The 20,360-nt window shown below is 39.7% G+C and overlaps 1 protein-coding gene across 1 annotated transcript in view; it reads left to right on the top strand.

Annotated features, from left to right (window-relative positions):
• Positions 1-20,149, top strand: part of LOC125261065 (NLR family CARD domain-containing protein 3-like) — a 40,959-nt gene extending 20,810 nt beyond the window's left edge. Inside the window, exons 6-8 of the mRNA XM_048179617.1 lie at positions 3,943-4,116; positions 19,155-19,201; positions 19,477-20,149. Of these exons, the coding sequence (XP_048035574.1) occupies positions 3,943-4,116; positions 19,155-19,201; positions 19,477-20,000 (745 nt within the window). The 3' untranslated portion in view covers positions 20,001-20,149. The remainder of the gene's footprint in view (positions 1-3,942; positions 4,117-19,154; positions 19,202-19,476) is intronic.
• The last annotated feature ends 211 nt before the right edge of the window (positions 20,150-20,360 follow it).

The following is a 20,360-nucleotide window of genomic DNA, read 5'->3' on the forward strand; positions in this document are numbered from 1 at the left end:
GGAACAGCAGTGATCGACACTCTCTGTGTTAGCCCTGTCCCACCGTCCTCAGGCAAAGGGGTTCAGGTGGCTTACAACAGAGCGCCTCAAGGGGGCAGCTCCTGTGGCGCTTTGGTAGGGATTCCTATTCGTTGGTCTGTCCGGCGTACGTCGAACGTGACCGACTGAATGGGAACGTCTCGGTTACAAAAGTAACCCTCATTCCCTGAAGGAGGGAACGGAGACGTACGTCCCGTCACCACAGTTGTTGTCCTGCTGATGCTGCCGCCTGCTCGGTTCGGCTCCTCAGCGAAAACCTAAAGATGCAACGCACCTGCTGCTCATTATATACCCGCGCTGCGAGGCGAGCAGCTGATGCATATGATTGCATGCCAATGTGCATTGGCTTGTTTTAGTTACACTCGAAGTAGATTGGCCTCTCTAACGAGATTCCTATTCGTCGGTCTGTCTGACGTACATCTCCGTTCCCTCCTTCAGGGAACGAGGGTTACCTTTGTAACCGAAACGTTATATGTCATTTAAAAGGTCTCTCAGCAGTGATGGAGTATTCGAGTCCTGGACTCGGACTCGAGTCTGACTCGAGTCACTATTCTTTGGACTCGAGTCCGACTCGAGACTCCATTCTCTGGACTCGTGACTCGACTTGGACTCGCGGACTGATGACTCGTACTTGGACTCGGACTCGAGGATATATAAAATCGGACTTGAGCATTCATCACGTTGTTTTTGACTAAATATGTTATAAAAAATTATATAAGTTTATATATAATAATAAATATTATATAAGGTTTCGTGCCCAAGACCGGCCGGGATCTATTTTTTTCCCTCACAGACACTGCTACCGCTCGCTCTCTTGACAACACACTCACTGACGTCACTCACTTTATGCTCGTGCATGATTCGGGGGCTAAATGTTCAAATTTGGAAAATGCAGAAAGATGTGCCCCGGATCGTGAAATTCGCCTACACAAATTTTGCATCTAATGCTGGAAAGAGCCGCGCTAAATGTTGTGTGTGTAATCGCACAATTAAGGAAAAGACTGGGACAACTTCAAACTTTAACAGACACCTGTCACGGATGCACCCAGAAAAGTAAGTAAAATGCTTTCCATTGGCTAACGTTAGCTTTTAAAAAAAAAACTATTATTGACTAATGCATATATGATAATAAACAGAAGAAGCTAGGGTTAGGCGATGTTTGACAATTTGGCATCAGACGTCGATGATGTCTAATGTCTGGTTCAGATTACACATTTTTTTGGTCTGTTGCAATGGTCACTGTGTCAGATGGATGACGCAATTTTGACTCCTAAAATCCTGTGGTGTCGTGGACAAGAAACATGTCAGACTAACGTTACATGTTGCTTTCTGACCAGTCGCGTGCCGTCACACACACACATTCACTTGAACACATACAAACGCACTACTCACGCTAAATCACTCGGTCACTCACTCACAAACGCTCTCTCTCTCTCTCTCTCTCGCTCTCTCTCTCTCTCTCTCTCGGCATATCGTATTGATTTTTACGTTTTAAGTATTTTTAAAATACAGTGCCCTGTAAAATGCACGTTTCTTTTTTTCGCTGAGTGTATTTCTGTAATACAGTGTTAAAGGATTAGTTCACACAAAAATGAAAATTTCCTAATCATTTACTCGAATACGGGACTCGAGACTCGACTCGGACTCGAACATTGGGGACTCGAGACTCGACTCGGACTCGAACTCTGGTAATGGTGACTCGACTTGGACTCGACTCTGACTCTTCTTGGTGACTCGGACTTGGACTCGGACTCGAACACTGGGACTCGAGACTCGACTCGGACTCGACAGTTAGTGACTCGACTACAACACTGTCTCTCAGAGTACAATATGAGTATAATTGTTTTGGGCTTTGACTAAACTTGAGCGAGTTTTTGTATGCAAAGCCCCAATAGACCCATATGTAAATAATAAACCGATGCAGCAGTTATGCCATGTTTTCGCTCTTAACATCAAGAAACATGGAAATTTGGACAGCATTATTTACAGCAGATTCTCACAATTAAAATGAGTCCAATCCAATAAGCCAATTACGAGATATTGATCATGCAATTACAACACAAAAAACCCCACAGGCGCACAGATGCCAACTAAAACTAAAATGTAGCTATCACTTGGCATTTGAGATTATAACTTCAGGAAACATGCATAGATTGTAGAATCTATGTGGATTCTCCCAAATGAAATGAGTCCAAGATCAAAATATTCAAATAAACTGATCATGAGTTACTCCAAGTGAAAGAACAATTTTAAAAATGACCATCAGGGGGCACCAATGGATAAACAAAAATCTACCTTGGTTCCAAATGCTCTAGCTTTTGTTTTTTGTTTTTGTAATGGATCACCATGAAATTTGAAACAGATACAGCTCATATATAGAGGAACATCACCAAATTGTCTTCCTACCTTATTTCCTCTCTGAGTTATTGCATGTCATATATGAAATCTATGTAAAATTTCCCTTGAGCAAACTATTATTTTTTGTCCTTATCAGCAGTTTCTCAGCATAAGAATGTCCAAATTTATTATTTTTTTATTTAAAAATGTACAAAGTTTTCTTTCAAAGGATACCAACCTTTTGGCTCTCCTTGCTATAGTTATAGTTGCTATAACTGAGTTAAAAGTCTTTACTTTTTTGTGTGTCACTAAGAAAAAAAACTCTGAAAATACCCTCAGGGCTTAAGGGGTTAAATTCAAAACAATACAGTAATCACTTGAAATTACTGCCAGTTATTTAAAGGGGTGGTTCAATGGTTTTTTTCTAGGCTTGACTGTGTTTTTGGGGCACAGTTTAACATGTCTTAATGCTTAGTTTTTTTGAAAACGCTGTATTTCTCATATATTTTACCTTTATTCTTTGCATCTGTTTCCACTGTCATTTGAACGGCTCATTTGACTTCCTGGTTCTATGAAGCCACTCCCTCCGAAATACGCAATGTGCTCAGATTGGTTAGCAGGTTGGTAGCTGGCCCAGTTTATCGTGATTCGCTGAAACATCCGGAAACGCCATTCGTTGTTACGCGCTTAGGTGGAAATGTAAATAATGGCATCTATATTGCTGTATCAAATTGAACCGAATCAGACCCAGATGAAGAGGGTAAAGCAGAACCTCTGCAATCACGGCTTTAAAAGGACGTTAATGAATGGTATTTCACTTAGTATTTGTGTCAAAGTGTTTAGATGCTGTCACTGCTGTTTGTTAGCTTTCAATATACAGTTTTATCCTGATTAAAGCTTTACTGTAGCCAAATACATGACTGAGTAGTAGCATTTTTGTAAAGGTATTGTTTAATTTATAGGATGAAAAACTTCTTTCAAATATTTTGACGCGTCATTCGCGTCCGGTGTACACAACTCTTCCGCTTCCACTTTCCCTCACCCACTTTGTAGTGTGTTCCCGGGGGCGTGTTTTGCAGGGTTTATGATGTCACCAACCCGGGAAGAAGCTTTTTGTAGTCCAAACCGGTCGGTTTTGTAGGCATTAAACTGCCATAACTTTAAAAGACAATATCTCCGTTTGCATTGAACTTTCAGCGCAGTAACTTTGCAGATACTGCTTATGCTCAAGCAGCAACATTACACACTAACTAAAGTTAAAAAAGTGAAATCGCACTGAACCACCCATTTAAATTTTTTAAACAGTTAAAATAAATAATACCATAATGAAATGTTAAAATAGATATAAATGTTTAAATAATTTCTGTAATTCAAATAAGTATAGATGTGTCTGATGACTTAACTACATTTAGAAAAGTAATATTTTTACACTTCCACAAACATTTTTGTTACTTTTGTGACTGAATCTACAGAAATAACAGCTACAAATAACAGCCACAGGTCAGTGTTTGATTGTAATGTCTGATTGCCTAATGTCATATGGACTGTTGCTGTATGTCTTTGTAGATTGTCTGGCTGTATGGTGACAGAGGAAGGCTGTGGTTATTTGTCTTCAGCACTGAGTTCAAACCCCTCACACCTGAGAGAGCTGGATCTGAGCTACAATCACCCAGGAGATTCAGGAGTCAATCTACTCACTGATAAATTCAACGATCCAAACTACAGACTGGATAAACTCAAGTATGTAGAGCAGTTTTGATTAAACAACTCCAAAACAGTATTAAATTCTTCACTTATTACAAACCACTTACACTTTATTTCTTTCATACATTTACAAAAGTTATTTTTGAGTACTTACTAGTTATACTACGGGGCTGTTGCTTGAATCTGATTGGTTGTTGAATGTTTAAAATTGTGCAATTATTTTAAAGGAAACTCACAGCTAAAGTAGTTCTAGGCAGGTCTTGACCTTTGACCATTACTGTACTGTATCACTTAGCAAAATGATTTCAAGGGTTAGATAACCCAAAAATTTAATTTCTGTTAAGTACTCACCCTCATGTTGTCCCAAACCTGTAAGACCTTCTTTGTCCTCAGAACACAAATTAAGATATTTTTGATGAAATCCAAGGGTATCTGATCCACACATAGGCAGCAATGTCACTGCATCTTTTGAGGTCCAGAAGGGTATTAATGACACTGATAAAATAGTTAACGTGACTGCAGGGTTTCAACTTTAATGTTATTAAGTCTTTATTTTTGTTTTGTTTTTGCACACAAAAAGTACAACCCGAATTCTGGAAATGCTGGGACATTTTTTAAATTTGAATAAAATGAAAACTAAAATACCTTCAAATCACATGAGCCAATATTTTATTTACAATATAACATAGATAACATAACAAATGTTTAAATTGAGAAATTTTACAATTTTATGCACAAAATGAGCTCATTTCAAATTTGATGCCTGCTCCAGGTCTCAGATACTAGCCTCTGCAATGTCCTAATGGCCACAGATTCTAATGTGTGCAAATTTTCAACAGTTTTTGAGCATGTTAAGGCCCCCAAAAAGCCCTGGATGACTGAAGGAAAAAAAATTAATATAGCTACAAGCAGCGTTGACCTGTCCAAGCCCAGTGGCAACACCAACTGTGTTTTTTCTCAGACAACCTCTATAAAAAATCTAGAGCAAATTATATACTGTTATTCTGAAGCATGCATCTATACTGTAAGTCAAATAGCATTAATCTAAGTGATAACAAAAATAAGAGTTCACCTATTTTTCACAGCCTGCTGCTCATAACTGCATAGAGTGCACTGGCCACAAGCGATGATGTTGTGGAGGCTATGTGTCAGACCCACAGACACATTTAATAAGGAAAGTTAATATGCACGTTTTAGCTAGAAGTTTCATCTGAATTGCATTTTCTGCTTTCACGTGCAAATGACTTGTTGCACTTATGATAAACATGGTCGGCATCAATTCTAGTAGGCTACAACTTAATTGCTCTTTCAAAGCGGTCTGTTTTCCCCTGCCATCTTTAGTCGAAGCTGTGTGTCAACAAGGCGCGGCTGCAGAGTGTGAGTTTCTCCTTCTCACACGCAGACTCAGAGGGAGAGAAATTCTCTAGTAATGCACAGAAACAGAATTGATAACGTCAGAGTTTATCTATACAATGCAGGCTTGTATAATAATTTAGCCACTGGGCTCGTTACCAGGTTTTGTTACCCGCGCCTACCTGTAGCCTAAACTACAGCTGGTTAAAGGCTCGCACACCCCGTCCGCGTGGAGGTCTACTTCTGCCATGTTTTGACATTATTGTGATGAAGTTTGAAGCAAATCGGGTAAAAAAAAAAAGAATGTGAAAGCATTTTGAAAGAGACACACTTCCTGCTACCAGTTGGTTTCGTTATAACTTTGAAAAAAGCCCCGAATGACGGAGAAAAAAAAAATTAAATATAGCTGCAAGCAGTGATGATGGGCCCAAGCCCAGTGGCACCGTCCCCCTGGTGGCTTCAGGGCAACTGTGCACGGCGGGCAATGGGCATTTAAAATAGTTAAACATAAAAGGTCTATGTCAAATTCACACCATATTTACTGCAGGAGCTGGTGCCCATATGATCACAAACCACAACAGCCAGATCCATGAGATCATTTAAAATTTCATGTCATAGAATGTCACAGGTAACTTAGAAAATTTTGAGGTGCAAAAGATAGATTTGCACTCATTTCAAAGTCTAGTGTTGATGTAAGTCCAGTGTTGATATAAGTCCAGTATTTGTCTTAAGATTTTATATTTTTCTAACCCATTAAAAGTTTTCAGATGAATTTCAGAAGGTCTTTTATTAAAGACCCCCTGTGGTGAAAATCAAGTTTTTAATGTTGTTTATATGTCTATGTAGTGTTTTTAATATGCTTTAAGACAGTAAACCAAAAACCCATGGTTTAAAATCATTGGTGTTTGTGACGTTGAATACACTGGAATACACTGTTTGTGACGTTTGAATACACTGGAAATCCGCGCTCATTCAAAGATGTGCATTTATTTCATATAGCCACAAAACAAACAACAATTTGCCTCGTCGTCACTGCAGCAACACTAGACTCTCTGAGCTGGTGTGAGTGAGTGGAGGTGGGGCTAATTTGCATATTCATTGATCCATGTATATTAAATCAGGCAAGGTTGTAGAGTTACATTCAAGCTATTTTAAGGCATGAAGTTTTTTTTTCACTTGAATTTTTTTTTTTTTTAAATATGTCATTTTGGTGATCAAAGATGAGTTTTAAGGGATAAAATAATTGACTACAGGGGACTTTAACAAAATTATTAAACTAATTATATAAAACTATATAGTCAGTGAACTACAAATGATCTGGTTATTTGCCTTAATTTTATTACACAAATTTATAGAAGAGAAGGTCTACGACATTTCCTATTCTATAATGAACAAAAAGGACACAGCGAGGGGGTTAAACCTGCAAGGCTGTAACACAGAGAGAGAGAGAGAGAGAGAGAGAGAGAGAGAGAGAGACACTGTTTTATCAGTAAGTTGCTTCGGATGATTCAACATTTTACATAAAAAATAAAATCTATTAGTCTTTGATAATGTCTAAATATATGCATCCAAACAAAGTACTTTAAACAGTCTTTAAAAACAAAGTTTTGTAAAAACTGTTGTTTTCTCAACCATGTTTAAAAAAAAGGTATTTGCTGCCCTCTAGTCACCTTTATTTATATAGCGCTTTTTACAATGCAGATTGTGTCAAAGCAGCTTTACAGTGATAACTGGTATATAATTTTGGCTGCACAGCAGCTCTTAAAGAAAATGGTGTCAATGCAGGCAGATGCAAAGCACTGTTGAATATCAAATGTCAAGTGTCCCCAACTAAGCAAGCCAAAGGTGACAGCGGCAAGGAACCCAAACTCCAACAGGTGACATCAGGTGGCAAACAGGTAGAAAATAGGTGTTAAAATGGAGAAGAAAAAAAAAAAAACCTTGGGAGAAACCAGGCTTAGTCGGAGGGCCAGTTCTCCTCTGGTGAACAGTGCTTTGTTACGATTCAGGTAACTATCATAAGTCCGATAGGATCGCAACATTCAAAGTATTTATTCTAGTTCAATCCAGTTAGGGATCATATTAATCACGCCGGTATGGAGAGTTTGTTGAGGAGCTGTGCCACTGGTTGTCGTGTTGATGAGGCCTTCACAATGGATGATCTAGCTGACTCAATGCTGATACTTCAGGGCTGCGTTGTGGTCGTGTCTAGGCGCAGGTCCTCAATCTCACCTGGATACGGACCGGATCTGGTTGAATACGGTAAATCTCGGGATAAACAGAAAGACTAATATTAGCATAGATGCCATTCTTCCTCTGATGTAACGAGTACATCTGGTGTTATAGGAAGTGTTCCCGGTTCTGGCTGAACTAATTTATGCAGCCTAATAATCCTTTAATGGATTTGAAAATATAAATTGATAATTTGTTATGTGTATGCCAGGTTAAAGAGATGCATTTTTAGTCTAGATTTAAATTGGCAGAGTGCGTCTGCTTCCCGAACAGAGCTAGGACGATTGTTCCAGAGTTTAGGTGCCAAATAGGAGAAGGATCTACCGCCTGTGGTTGATTTTGATATTCTAGGTATCAGGGTTCTAAATTAACTTTTTTGATCAGCAGCCAACATGGACAACAACAACAATCAGAATTTCCACTAGCCAAATTTTTTTCCGGTGAAAATAAGAGAAATTATGTGAGTGCCATTGAATGCATTTGATCAATTTATTAACATTGTTGGCATGGAAAACACATATAAAGTACAATGCATACAACAAAGTATGCACAGAAAGTACAAACATTTCATCTATCTATCATTTGAATCACATCATGGTCCTTTACTGCCTCAACTTTAAAATTATTAGTTCCCACCACGAAATTGCTTGTTTTTGTTTTTTTCTTTCGCATACATCCTAAGGTGACCAGATTTCTGAAATGGAAACCGGGGACATTTCCTATTTGAGTGGTCATAATATCACCGAAATCTCATTTGTTATTAACTATTAATATATATATATTTTTTTATAAATAATTTTTTTTTTATTGTTCACTGTAAACCCTAGTAAGTTGAGACTACTCAAATGATTTGAGGAAACTGACTGGTTTTAATACAATTCACCAAAAAACAATTACACTATTAACCAGGCCTAACTAAAAAAAAGTATTACACTATTTTGAAAAATCACATTAAAAAATTAAAACAACATAAATATGAGATAAGATAATAAAATGGCATTTAACAAATATTTTTGACATTTATTATTGAATTTAATATTTTCATTTTCATGAGCTGTTTATAGGCCACTGTACAGAAATTACAAATTTTTAAACTTTTAACTATTATTTTGCATTTTAGACTCATTTTAAACACTGAGTAAGTGTATTATTGTTTTATTATAATTGTTTTATTTATTCATATCTAAGTGTACCTTCACCACGTGATAAAGTTAAGACGTAGGCTATGTGGAAATTGCTGATTTGTGACCAAGGACGTTTAAATTGTCCAAAACAATCCCGCACCCTGTTGAGGCCCTGTTATAAAACACATAACCATATTACTTTAATTTAACATGAATAGTTAGTATGTTACTACCTTAAAAGTTGAAACCAATAACGATGTTTCTTTTGATAATTGATGATAATGGCGCTCTGCTCTGGTCCAGGTTAAGCTCTTCATGAAGTAGCGGCGGCAGTGTAGCTGCACAGCCCCCAGAACATAATCACTACACGATTGCTCCGATAACCAACAGGCTGCTGTGTGTTGGTCGGGCTTTTTTGCAATGTATTTGTGGGTTATTTTGAACGAGCTATAAAACGGGGACATTTCCAGGGACAGCTCCAGTCAGGGACGGAGCACCAAAAACCGTGACTGTAAACGGGGAAGTCTGGTCACCCTAGTACATGCGGCAATCCTGACAAAACATGACGACATTTGATCAAACACAAGCCATTCACGACCCGTAAGCCATTTGGCATTAAATTTTCTTTTCTTCATTTCCCTGTCGATATCTTCATTCCCTCCCCAGAAATCTAGTTTAATCTTAACTTTTTCCTTTATAAACTAACTCCCTTCCCTTTCTGGCTCCGTTCGTTCTTCTTCCTTGTGTTTTATGATGGACACTCCTTTCGTTCCTCGCGCTGGTTTCACTGTAAACTGTGCGCAGCCAATGGGTGTATGAAACGTCATCGCGTAGCATTACGGCACAGTGTTCATGGGAAATGTAGTACGTGCTGCCAGGGGGATAAATGACCGAGAAATTTATTAAAAATAAATTTAGAGTTAATTTAGAACCCTGCTTGGTATTATCAGCTGGCCTGAATTCTGAGATCGCAATAGACGTGAAGGACTATAATGCATTAACTCTCTGGAGTCTGAGGCTGATTTGGGGCCCTGGAGAAATTTTGACATGCCCTGACATTTGTGTTTTTTTCAATTGTTCATAAACATATTAATGTAAAAAGTGTCATTACACTCTATTCAGCACAAACTAGGCTACCATAATATGTGAGCAACATGTATGTACATGTTTGTTTTTTTGAAGGAATAACGTTTATGCGTGGTTATTGAAAAAACAAAAAACTTAAGTCAATGAAATAAAGCCAAAAAAAAAAATATTAAATCTGTGTTCACAAGACTTCTGGGTATTGGAGGTTGTAGACTAGAGTTTTTGCTTCAAATGATGTAAAATTATCCTGCCTACTCGTTTATATAAAACAATATATTTAAATTTTGTAAGACAGTTTTTGTCAAGAAACACAGTATGCGTGGAAGCGTGAGTCTTCATGAATAATGATGTGATTCACACCTGAGAAGACAAAAGATCTGCATAATGAGCTGAATTGCCTGCATAATAATGAGCTCTTTCAGTCAGGTGGGCTATGTGAAAAAAACCCTCTGTGATCATGTCTCAAGCTCATCATGGTGTATATCAAACATACAGAAAAAAACAGCAATTTTGTGAAATATTATTACAATTTAAAATAATGGTATTCTACTTTAAAATATAATGTATTTATGTGATGCAAAGTGTCTGAACAATTATGTTACCTCTATGGCATTTCATATAGGCTTTTAGCATAAACATATGAGAATCCACCAAATGTGCATGCTTTTAAACTAAAAACCTATATTCAGACTCCTTGCATCACAGAAATACATTATATTTTAAAGAATATAATAGAATACCATTATTTTAACCCTCTGGAGTCTGAGGCTGATTTGGGGCCTGGAGAAGTTTTGACATGCCCTGACATTTGTGCTTTTTTCAGTTGTTCATAAACATATTAATGGAAAAAGTGTCATTACACTGTATTCAGCACAAACTAGGCTACAATAATATGTGAGGAACATGTATGTACATGTTTGTGTTTTTGAAGAAATAACATTTATGCGTGGTTATTGAAAAAACAAAAAACTTAAGTCACTGAAATAAGGCCAAAAAAAGTATAGTAAATCTGTGTTTACAATACTTTAGGGTATTGGAGGTTGTAGACTAGAGTTTTTGCTTCAAAATTATGTAAAAATCATGCTGCCTACTCCTTCATATAAAACAATATATTGATTTAGTTTTTGTAAGACACTTTTTGCCAAGAAACACAGTATGCGTGGAGGCGTGAATCACCACTGAATAATGGGCCATTCTCACCTGAGAAGACAAAAGAATTGCATAGTAATGAGCTGAAATTACTTGCATAATAATGAGGCATTTCAGTCAGGTAGGCTGTGAAAAAAACCTGTGATGTCTCAAGCTCATCATGATATATGAAACATACAGAAAAATATTATTACAATATAAAGTAATGGTTTTATATTATACTTTAAAATATAATGTATTTCTGTGATGCAAAGAGTCTGAATATAGGCTTTTAGTTTAAAAGCATGCACATTTGGAGAAATATTGGATTCTCATATGCTTATGTCAATTTTCTATACAGAGGAGTTATATTTATTTAATATTCATTGTCATTACTATGAGCGCTGGTGTTTTCAATTCATACTTGAAGTCGGAGGGCGCTCTCTGTGTATCTTTAGTCCACAAATTCATCTAAAAGAAGAAGAGGCTATTCCATGAATGGAGTTTCCAATTCATACTGCAGCCGGAGGGCGCTAAAGAAACAAAAACTCTAAACTCTATAGATGAATCTAAAATTCATCTATAGAAGAAAAGAAAACAGGAACTAACTGCATGTCTTCTAGAGCTCCCTAACCATGACTTTTACATCCAGATAAACACTTTTCAAGACAATAAATACACGATTGAGACGATGAATGCATGTATTGCCTCTGAATTTGCGTCTGAATAGCGCTGGCTCCGTGGGCGTGGCCGCATTAGCGGATAATGAGCTGAATCACGGACTTCTGACATGGCTCTCTTTTCATACAGATTACATAAACACAGAATGTTTGTTTTCGATTTGACTTACATGATTTAAAACCTGACATCTTTACGTTTTTTTAGATATAAGTCTATTTTTTTTGTCATTAGTATTCACTAAGTTACAGTTCATTCATACAGGGAGACGAGAGATCACGCATCATGTTAGTTTTCTTTATTTTACAAAAAGCACAACATTTTGTTGTTACTCTGAGTGTACACAAATAAAAGAAGATATTCCACAGATTAAAATGGTGTATAACTCTTAATTGGATGTGCAACATTGACAGTATTTTGAGTCTCTTTCACACTGGTTAGAAAAAATACGTGGTGATCACGCCGGCGTGACCGCCGACCCGAGAGTGTTAAAGGAGCGAAGGCTTGTGGTATCATCACAGAGAGGCACGAAATCACTTTCCAGAACATTCTCATTCACTGTCCCTTGCTGGTGGAATGATCTTCCTGCCTTCATCCGGAATGCGGAATCCCTGGCAATATTCAAAAGACAGCTGAAAACCCATCTCTTTCGTGAGCACTTAACCTCATCTTAAAAAAAAAAAAAAAAAAAAAAACTTCTTATTCCTATCCTTTCACTTCCTCTAATCCCTCTCTATTGTAGTTTAGGATAATCTGAGCACTGCCTATAACTTGTATTATGAGCACTTCTTGTCGATTTGCCTCGTCATGACGACTCGCTTGTTGTATTCCTCACTTGTAAGTCGCTTTGGATAAAAGCGTCTGCCAAATGAAAAAATGTAAATGTAAATGTAACTGTCCAATAGCATGACGGAACGTCATAGGCGGGTGATGTCACAGACCAGGGAACTATAAAGCATACCCAGAACAAAGAACGCTAGTTTCTGTGTCTTCAGCAAGCGCTCTGTGTATCTGTCTCTGTCATATTTATTGTTGTCTGTCCAATCACAATATATATATATATATATATATATATATATATATATATACACACACATATACATATATATATATATACATATACATATATTATATATATATATAATCATTATATCTACATATGACTGAAATGGCGAGCAAACAATTCAAGCCGTGTGCCTCTCGCTGCCCTCGTTTCATTACGAGTGGGGACATACACAAGCTTTGCGTTGTTTGTTTGGGAGTGGAGCATGCCCAGGCAGCCCTCGAGGGGGTTGCTTGCGAGCATTGCGATAAGTTCAATGTCCAGGCTCTCCGCTCCCGCCGGGTGCTCTTCAAAAAGTGCGCTTCGGCTCGCGTTCCTCATGGTTTAGGTCTGCCCTTTCCCTGCCCTCACCTGTCAGGTCCAGTGCCTTTTCTCAGGAGGAAGCATGCTCTGTGGTTTCTTCCCCCTGGGTTGAGGCACCGGTACTCGCATGTCCAGCCCTGAGGAGGTGGATATTGTGATATCGATCTGAGGAATATTCAGACCGTGATATACTTTTCTGATTGTTTATTTGCTCAATTTAATTTTGAGAAATTAAATCAAATATCTTTCTGATTTTGTAAACTTACAAATATTAACATATAGTGAACAGCAGTTTGAATCGCGTTCCTCCCTGTGCTACACTACAAAGCAAGTGGGTATACACACGATTTTTAGGCAATTTTATTTGTATAGCACATTTCATTCACAATGGTAATTCAAAGTGCTTTACATAAAGAAGAATAATAAAGATAAAACATAAGGAATAACAGTAAAACAGATAATTTTGCTATCTGGATGGAAGAGCTAGGAAGTCTTAGGGAGTTTTGTGTTGTTGTTGTTGTTGTCCGTCAGAGTGGATCTAAACCTCACACGACAGGACCGCTCTCTAGCGACCTGTTAAGGCAGTTCAAACTGATAAACAAAGTTTCAATCTCCTCTTTTGCCAAGACACCTCAAACTGCGCCACACAGCCCTAATCCCCCTTCCGGAGATATCTTATCTATGCAACACAGTTCAAATTTCCCCTTTGGAAATTTCCCCTTTGGAAAGTGTCCTGACTGTAATCCAGAGATATCTTAAAAATCCATCACAGCTCAAATTTCCCCATGGTTTGTCCAAATTTACCAAATTTGAACCTAATCACAGGAACCTGTTGAACCTTTCTTCCTAATTCTCCCAACTTTTTCAAACAGACAGCAATATTTAAAATGCATTAAAAATATATAAAAGAAATAACAAGATAAAATACATTAAAATGAAATAAAAACAGGAAAAGTTATTAAAAGAATAAAGAGATAATACATATAAAATAAAATGCAAACAGTTCGGACATAGCACAGTGCTCAATCTGCAAATGCATAGGTAAAAAGATGTGTTTTGAGTCTTGATTTGAATGTGGCTACTGTTGGAGCACACCTGATCTCTTCTGGAAGCTGGTTCCAGCTGCGACTGGCGTAACAGCTAAAAGCAGACTCTCCCTGCTTTGAGTGAACCCTGGGTATTTCTAAGTGACATGATCCTGATGATCTGAGTGATCTGTTAGGTTTATATTCTGTGAGCATATCCGTAATGTATTGGGGTCCTAGGCCATTGAGTGATTTATAAACAAGTAACAGTACTTTAAAATCAATTCTAAATGCAACTAGAAGCCAGTGCAAGGACCTGAGGACTGGTGTGATGTGTTCATATTTTCTGGTTCTGCTCAGAATCCTGGCAGCAGCGTTTTGTATGAGCTGCAGCTGTCTTATGGTCTTTTTGGGAAGGCCAGTGAGGAGTCCATTACAATAATCCACCCTGCTGGTGATGAAAGCATGAACAAGTTTCTCTAAGTCTTGACTGGAGACAAAGCATCTAATTCTTGCAATATTTTTGAGATGATAATATGCTGATTTAGTTATTGTCTTTACATGGCTACTGAAACTCATATCTGACTCCAAAATCACACCAAGATTCCTGACTTGATTTTTAGTTGCTTGACCCCTAGCATGAAGATATGTGTTCACTTTGAGAACTTCATCTTTGTTTCCAAACGCAATGACTTCAGTTTTGTCTTTGTTTAACTGAAGGAAGTTTTGGCACATCCAATTTTTAATTTCATCAATGCATTGGTACAGGGAGTCAATGGGGCTGTAGTCGTTAGGTGATAACGCAAGGTAAATCTGGGTGTCATCTGCATAGCGGTGATATGCAATTTGGTTCTTTCTCATTATTTGGCTCAGTGGCAGCATATATAGGTTGAACAGGAGGGGTGCAAGTATTGAACCTTGAGGGACTCCGCATGTCATGGATGTCCACTCAGACTTATGGTCACCGATACTCACATAATAAGCTCTCCCTTCTAAGTATGACCTGAACCAATTAAGAACCATCCCAGAAAGCCCAACCCAGTTTTCCAGCCTGTCAAGAAGAATGTTGTGATCGACAGTGTCAAACGCAGCACTGAGGTCGAGTAGAACCAGCACTGATAATTTACCTGCATCTGTGTTTAGGCGAATATCATTTATTATCTTTATGAGTGCTGTCTCTGTGCTGTGATGCGGTCGGAAACCAGATTGAAAGTTGTCAAAGTACCCATTCAAACTTAAGAATTTGTTCAGCTGATTGAAAACAACTTTTTCAATGATCTTGCCTATGAAAGGAAGATTTGAGATTGGCCTGTAGTTGCTCAATATGGTGTTATCCAGATTGCTTTTTTTCAGGAGGGGCTTAACAACTGCAGTTTTCAGGGATTTTGGAAAAGTCCCAGAGAGAAGAGAGGCATTTACCACTTCTAGGAGATCTGCTTTTAAACAGTTAAACACACTTTTGAAAAAATATGTGGGAAGTGTGTCAAGGGCGCAGGTTGATGTTTTAAGGTGCTGTACTATTTCTTCCAAAATTTTACCATCAATTGCTTCAAAAACAGACATAATGGCTACTTTCTGAGGTTGTGATCTGTGTTGATTTATGTGTTGTTTGCTGTGAGTGGAGCATGCACGTCAGCTCACAAGCTGACAGTGTTCATTCATAAAAATGTCCCGCATTGTAAAGAGAAGTATGCACTAGCTGGAGTTTTAGCTCCACTCCTGTTGGCTTTATTCTCGAGGGAATAAAAGTCTAACGCAAGGCTCGGATCTTGCGTTTGCCCGAGGCAGCGCGTGGATTAAGTCTGCAATAAAGAATACATGGAACTCGCGTTTGCCGAGGATGCGCATAGAAATGTGGTCCCCTCTGGGGAGAAACGGAGTTCATCTCATTACATTACTCGTGTGCTTCAGGGCGCAGACGCCTCCAGCGATCCTCCAAAGAGGATCGTGGAGTGATTAGTTCAGTTGCTTCCTGCCGGTTTGCCGTTTCAGGGCACTGGTCTGATCACACAAACAACACCAGAGGCCAGTCTCGAGAGACTGGTTCCCTTAGTAGATTTTCTGGCAGAATGGAAATGTCTGCTGCATATGTAGAAGTGAGTTTCAGAATTCAATTCAGGCTGAGGCCGCCCAGCTTCAACGGGGTGCTATCTACGGTAGTCAACCCAGAGCAGTCTCTGGTTATGGAACAAGAAGTTATGACTCTCTTGCAAAAAGGGGCTATAGAACGGGTGTCCCCGCCCAGCAAGCAGTCAGGGTTTTACAGCCGGTACTTCATAGTTCCAAAGAAGGATGGAGGGCTGTGTCCCATGTGTTTTGAATCACACAGTGCAGAAATTAAAGTTCAAGATGCTTACACTCAAACAGATTGTTTTGCAAATCTAGTCCGAGGATTGGTTTGTGACAATCGATCTGAAGGATGCTTAATTCCATGTGTCTATCCATCCTTAACACAGAGACTGTTAGGTCTTATAACAGCAGCGTCCAATGTGATACCTTTTGGACTACTGTACATGAGACCTTTGCAGTGGTGGCTCAGGACCAAGGGGTTCTCCCCGAGAGGAGATACTTTTTGCATGATCAAGGTCACACGGCGATGCCTTCGTGCCTTGGTCATGTGAAAAAAGCCTTGGTTCCTGTCCCAAGGGCCCATGTTGGGAGTCGCGTAATGCTAACAACGGATGCTTCCCTCACGGGTTGGGAAGCAATCGTGTGGTCGTTCAACCCAGGGTCTGTAGGAGGACCATCTACTTTCCTGGCACATAAATCGGCTGGAAATGATGGTGGTGTTTCGAGCTCTCAAACACTTCCTCCCAGACCTGAGGGGCCATCACATGTTGGTCTGTACAGACAACACGTCGGTGGTCTTTTATATAAACCATCAGGGGGGTCTGAGGTCACGCCCTTTATGCAAGCTGGCCCATTGGATCCTCCTGTGGGCCCAGGGGAAGCTGCTCTCTCTGAGGGCAGCTTACATTTCTGGGTCCCAGAAGCAGGGAGCAGACATCCTGTCAAGGCAGGGGTGGAGGCCCGGGGAGTGGAGCTCCTTTGGCAAAACTTCAGTCATGCAGAAGTAGACCTATTTGCATCTCAGGAGACGACTCATTGTCAGTTGTGGTTCTCCTTCACTCATTTAGCTCCACTGGGGCTGGATGCCATGATACAGACGTGGCCGAGGCGGTGTCTGTATGCATTTTCCCCAATCGCTCTGCTCCCAGGAGTTCTGAAGAACTTCGGCTTCTACTCATAGCCCCATTCTGGCCAACCAGAATTTGGTTCTCAGACCTAGTGTCACTACTAGACGGTCTCCCTATGGAGATTCCTGTCAGACAAGGCCTCCTGTCACAGGTAGGAGGCATGATATTTCACCCTCATCTGGAGTTATGGAACCTGTTGGCATGGCCCCTGAGGGGGCTCACCTCATAGATTCAGGTCTCTCCACCAAGGTGGTTGAGACCATTCTCCAATCCAGAGCTCCTTCCACAAGGAGACTGTATGCCATTAAGTGGAGAATTTTTTCTTCTTGGTGTGAAGAAAGGAATTTAGACCCAGCTGTTTGTGCTGTGGGTTCTATTCGTGAGCTCTTGCAAGTACGTTTCTATGCTGGATTATCCTCATCTACTTTAAAAGTTTGTTGCAGCTATCTCTGCATATCATCTACCCATTGAGGGTATTTTGGTGGGGAGAAATCCCTTGGTCACACGGTCCATGGTAGAGAGAGGCTGAGGCCTGCTCAGCGCACAAGAACACCGGCTTGGGACCTAGCAATTGTGCTAGAGGGTTTGACCCTGGATACTTTTGAATCATTGGAAGAGGTTCATGAAAAGTTTCTCACTCTCAAAACTATCTTTCTTCTAGCCCAGGGGTAGGCAAGTTCGGTCCTAGAGAGCCGCTGTCCTGCAGTGTTTAGCGCCAACCCTGAAAAAATCCTTCAGCTGCCTATAGCCTTACTAATCCTGAAAAGCTTGATTAGCTTGTTCAGGTATGTTTGATTAAGATTGGAGCTAAACTCAGCAGGACAGCGGCTCTCTAGGACCGAACTTGCCTACCCCTGTTCTAGCCATTTTGTCTCTTAAAAGAATTGGAGACTTACAGGCTCTTTCAGTTGCTCCATTATGTCTGGAATTTTGTCCAGGCATGGTCAAAGCTTTTCTACACACAAGACCCAGTTATGTGCCTAAGGTCCCTACTAATATTGCAGGGCCCATCATGCTGCAGGCCTTCTTTCCTCCACCTTTTACTAACCCAGATCAGGAACAACTTTATCTGCTCTGCCCAGTTCGGGCTTTAGATGCATATGTCCACAGAGCTGCCCTGTGCAGAGGATGAGCAAGTGGGTGGTTGAGGCCTTCCTTTGGCTTTCCGGGCTCATTCTACTAGGGGTATGGCTGCTTTTAAAGCTTTGGTTTCTGGAGTCTCCCTCAAGATATTTGTAATGCAGCAGGGTGGCCTTCACCTCATACTTTTATTAGGTTTTATAACATAGATCTTGGCTCCACTCCGGGGTCTTCTGTACTCTTGTCTTGATACACTCAAGCATTTGAGACTATGGCGTAGTGGCTATAGCGTTCCCACCACGTTCTGACGCAGCGGGAGTTCCCATGAAAGGGAATGTCTCGGGTTACGTATGTAACCCTGGTTCCCTGAATAGGGAACGAGACGCTGTGTCTCCCTGCCATACTCCCAGCATGCCTGAGAGTGCTTTGCTTCAGCCATTCAGAAGCTAGCATTCTTTGTTCAGGGTATGCTTTATAGTTTCCTGGTCTGTGACGTCACCCACCTATGATGTTCCGTCACGCTATTGGACAGTTTGTGCTTCACAACGCAATCACGCAGAGGCATTCCCACCACGTTCTGACGTAGCGTCTCGTTCCATATTCAGGGAACCAGGGTTACATACGTAACCCGAGACATTTCCTGTGATGGGTAGGTTTAGGGGTAGGGGTAGTGTAGGGGGACAGAAAATATGTACAGTATAAAAACCTTTATGCCTATGAAATGTCCCCACAATTCACAAAAACAAACCTGTGTGTGTGCATGTGTGTTGTTTACTGATTAACTGTGTCAATGTGTGTTTTGTAGAGTGGATCATGCCGGACAGATCTGGATTACAGCAGGACTACACAAACGTACGTATACAGACACGTACACACATGTACACACACACACACATTTACACACAAACAAACACAAACACGTTTGTTGGTTGCTTGGTAGCAGACCTGAGAGTTGAGTACCAAACTCAAGATGAGATGAGATTCTGTAAGATAGGATAAGAATCCTGAATCAAGTTCAGATTTGTGAAAAATCCAAAATTAACTTGTCAGAACTGAACTTAAAATAGAAAGTTTCTGTATCAGACAGATTTATAATTCCTGATTGTAATGTGTTTTATCTCCATCAGATTCCCATCAGTTCACTCTGGATCTGAACACAGTGAATAAACGCCTTCGTCTGTCTGAGGAGAACAGAGTGATTACTGACACTGACACAGATCAGCCGTATCCTGATCATCCAGACAGATTTGATGTGTGTCAGGTGTTGTGTAGAGAGAGTGTGTGTGATCAATGCTGTTACTGGGAGATTGAGTGGAGTGGACGTGTGTATATATCAGTGTCATATAAGAGCATCAGGAGGAAGGGACGAGGTAATGCGTGTTCTTTTGGTTATAATGATCAGTCCTGGAGTTTGTTCTGCTCTTCCTCCAGTTACTCATTCAGATACAATAACATATGGACTGAAGTCCCTGTAAAGTCCATCGACAGTAGAGTAGGAGTGTATGTGGATCACAGTGCAGGAACTCTGTCCTTCTACAGTGTCTCTGGAGACACAATGATCCTCATCCACACAGTCCAGACCACATTCACTCAACCGCTCTATCCTGGGTTTGGGGTTTATTATACTGGATCATCAGTGAAACTGTGTTGATGAATCAGAACAGACCCATAGTTCTTCTACCCATAATGCTTTGAGCTTATGATAAATCAGTAACAGTGAGATGTTATAGTCTCTCTTATTTTCTCTTCATTACATTAAAGGATTAGTCCACTTTTAAATAAATTTTTCCTGATAATTTACTCACCCCCATGTCATCCAAGATGTTCATGTCTTTCTTTCGTCAGTCGAAAAGAAATTAAGGTTTTTAATGAAAACATTCCAGGATTATTCTCCTTATAGTGGACTTCAATGGCCTCCAAATGGTTGAAGGTCAAAATTACAGTTTAAGGGTCTTATCTAGCGAAACGGTTGGTCATTCTAAATTCTGTATATGCTTTATAAACACAAAAT

Source organism: Megalobrama amblycephala, unplaced genomic scaffold, assembly GCF_018812025.1.
Source record: "Megalobrama amblycephala isolate DHTTF-2021 unplaced genomic scaffold, ASM1881202v1 scaffold253, whole genome shotgun sequence".
NCBI lineage: Eukaryota > Metazoa > Chordata > Actinopteri > Cypriniformes > Xenocyprididae > Megalobrama > Megalobrama amblycephala.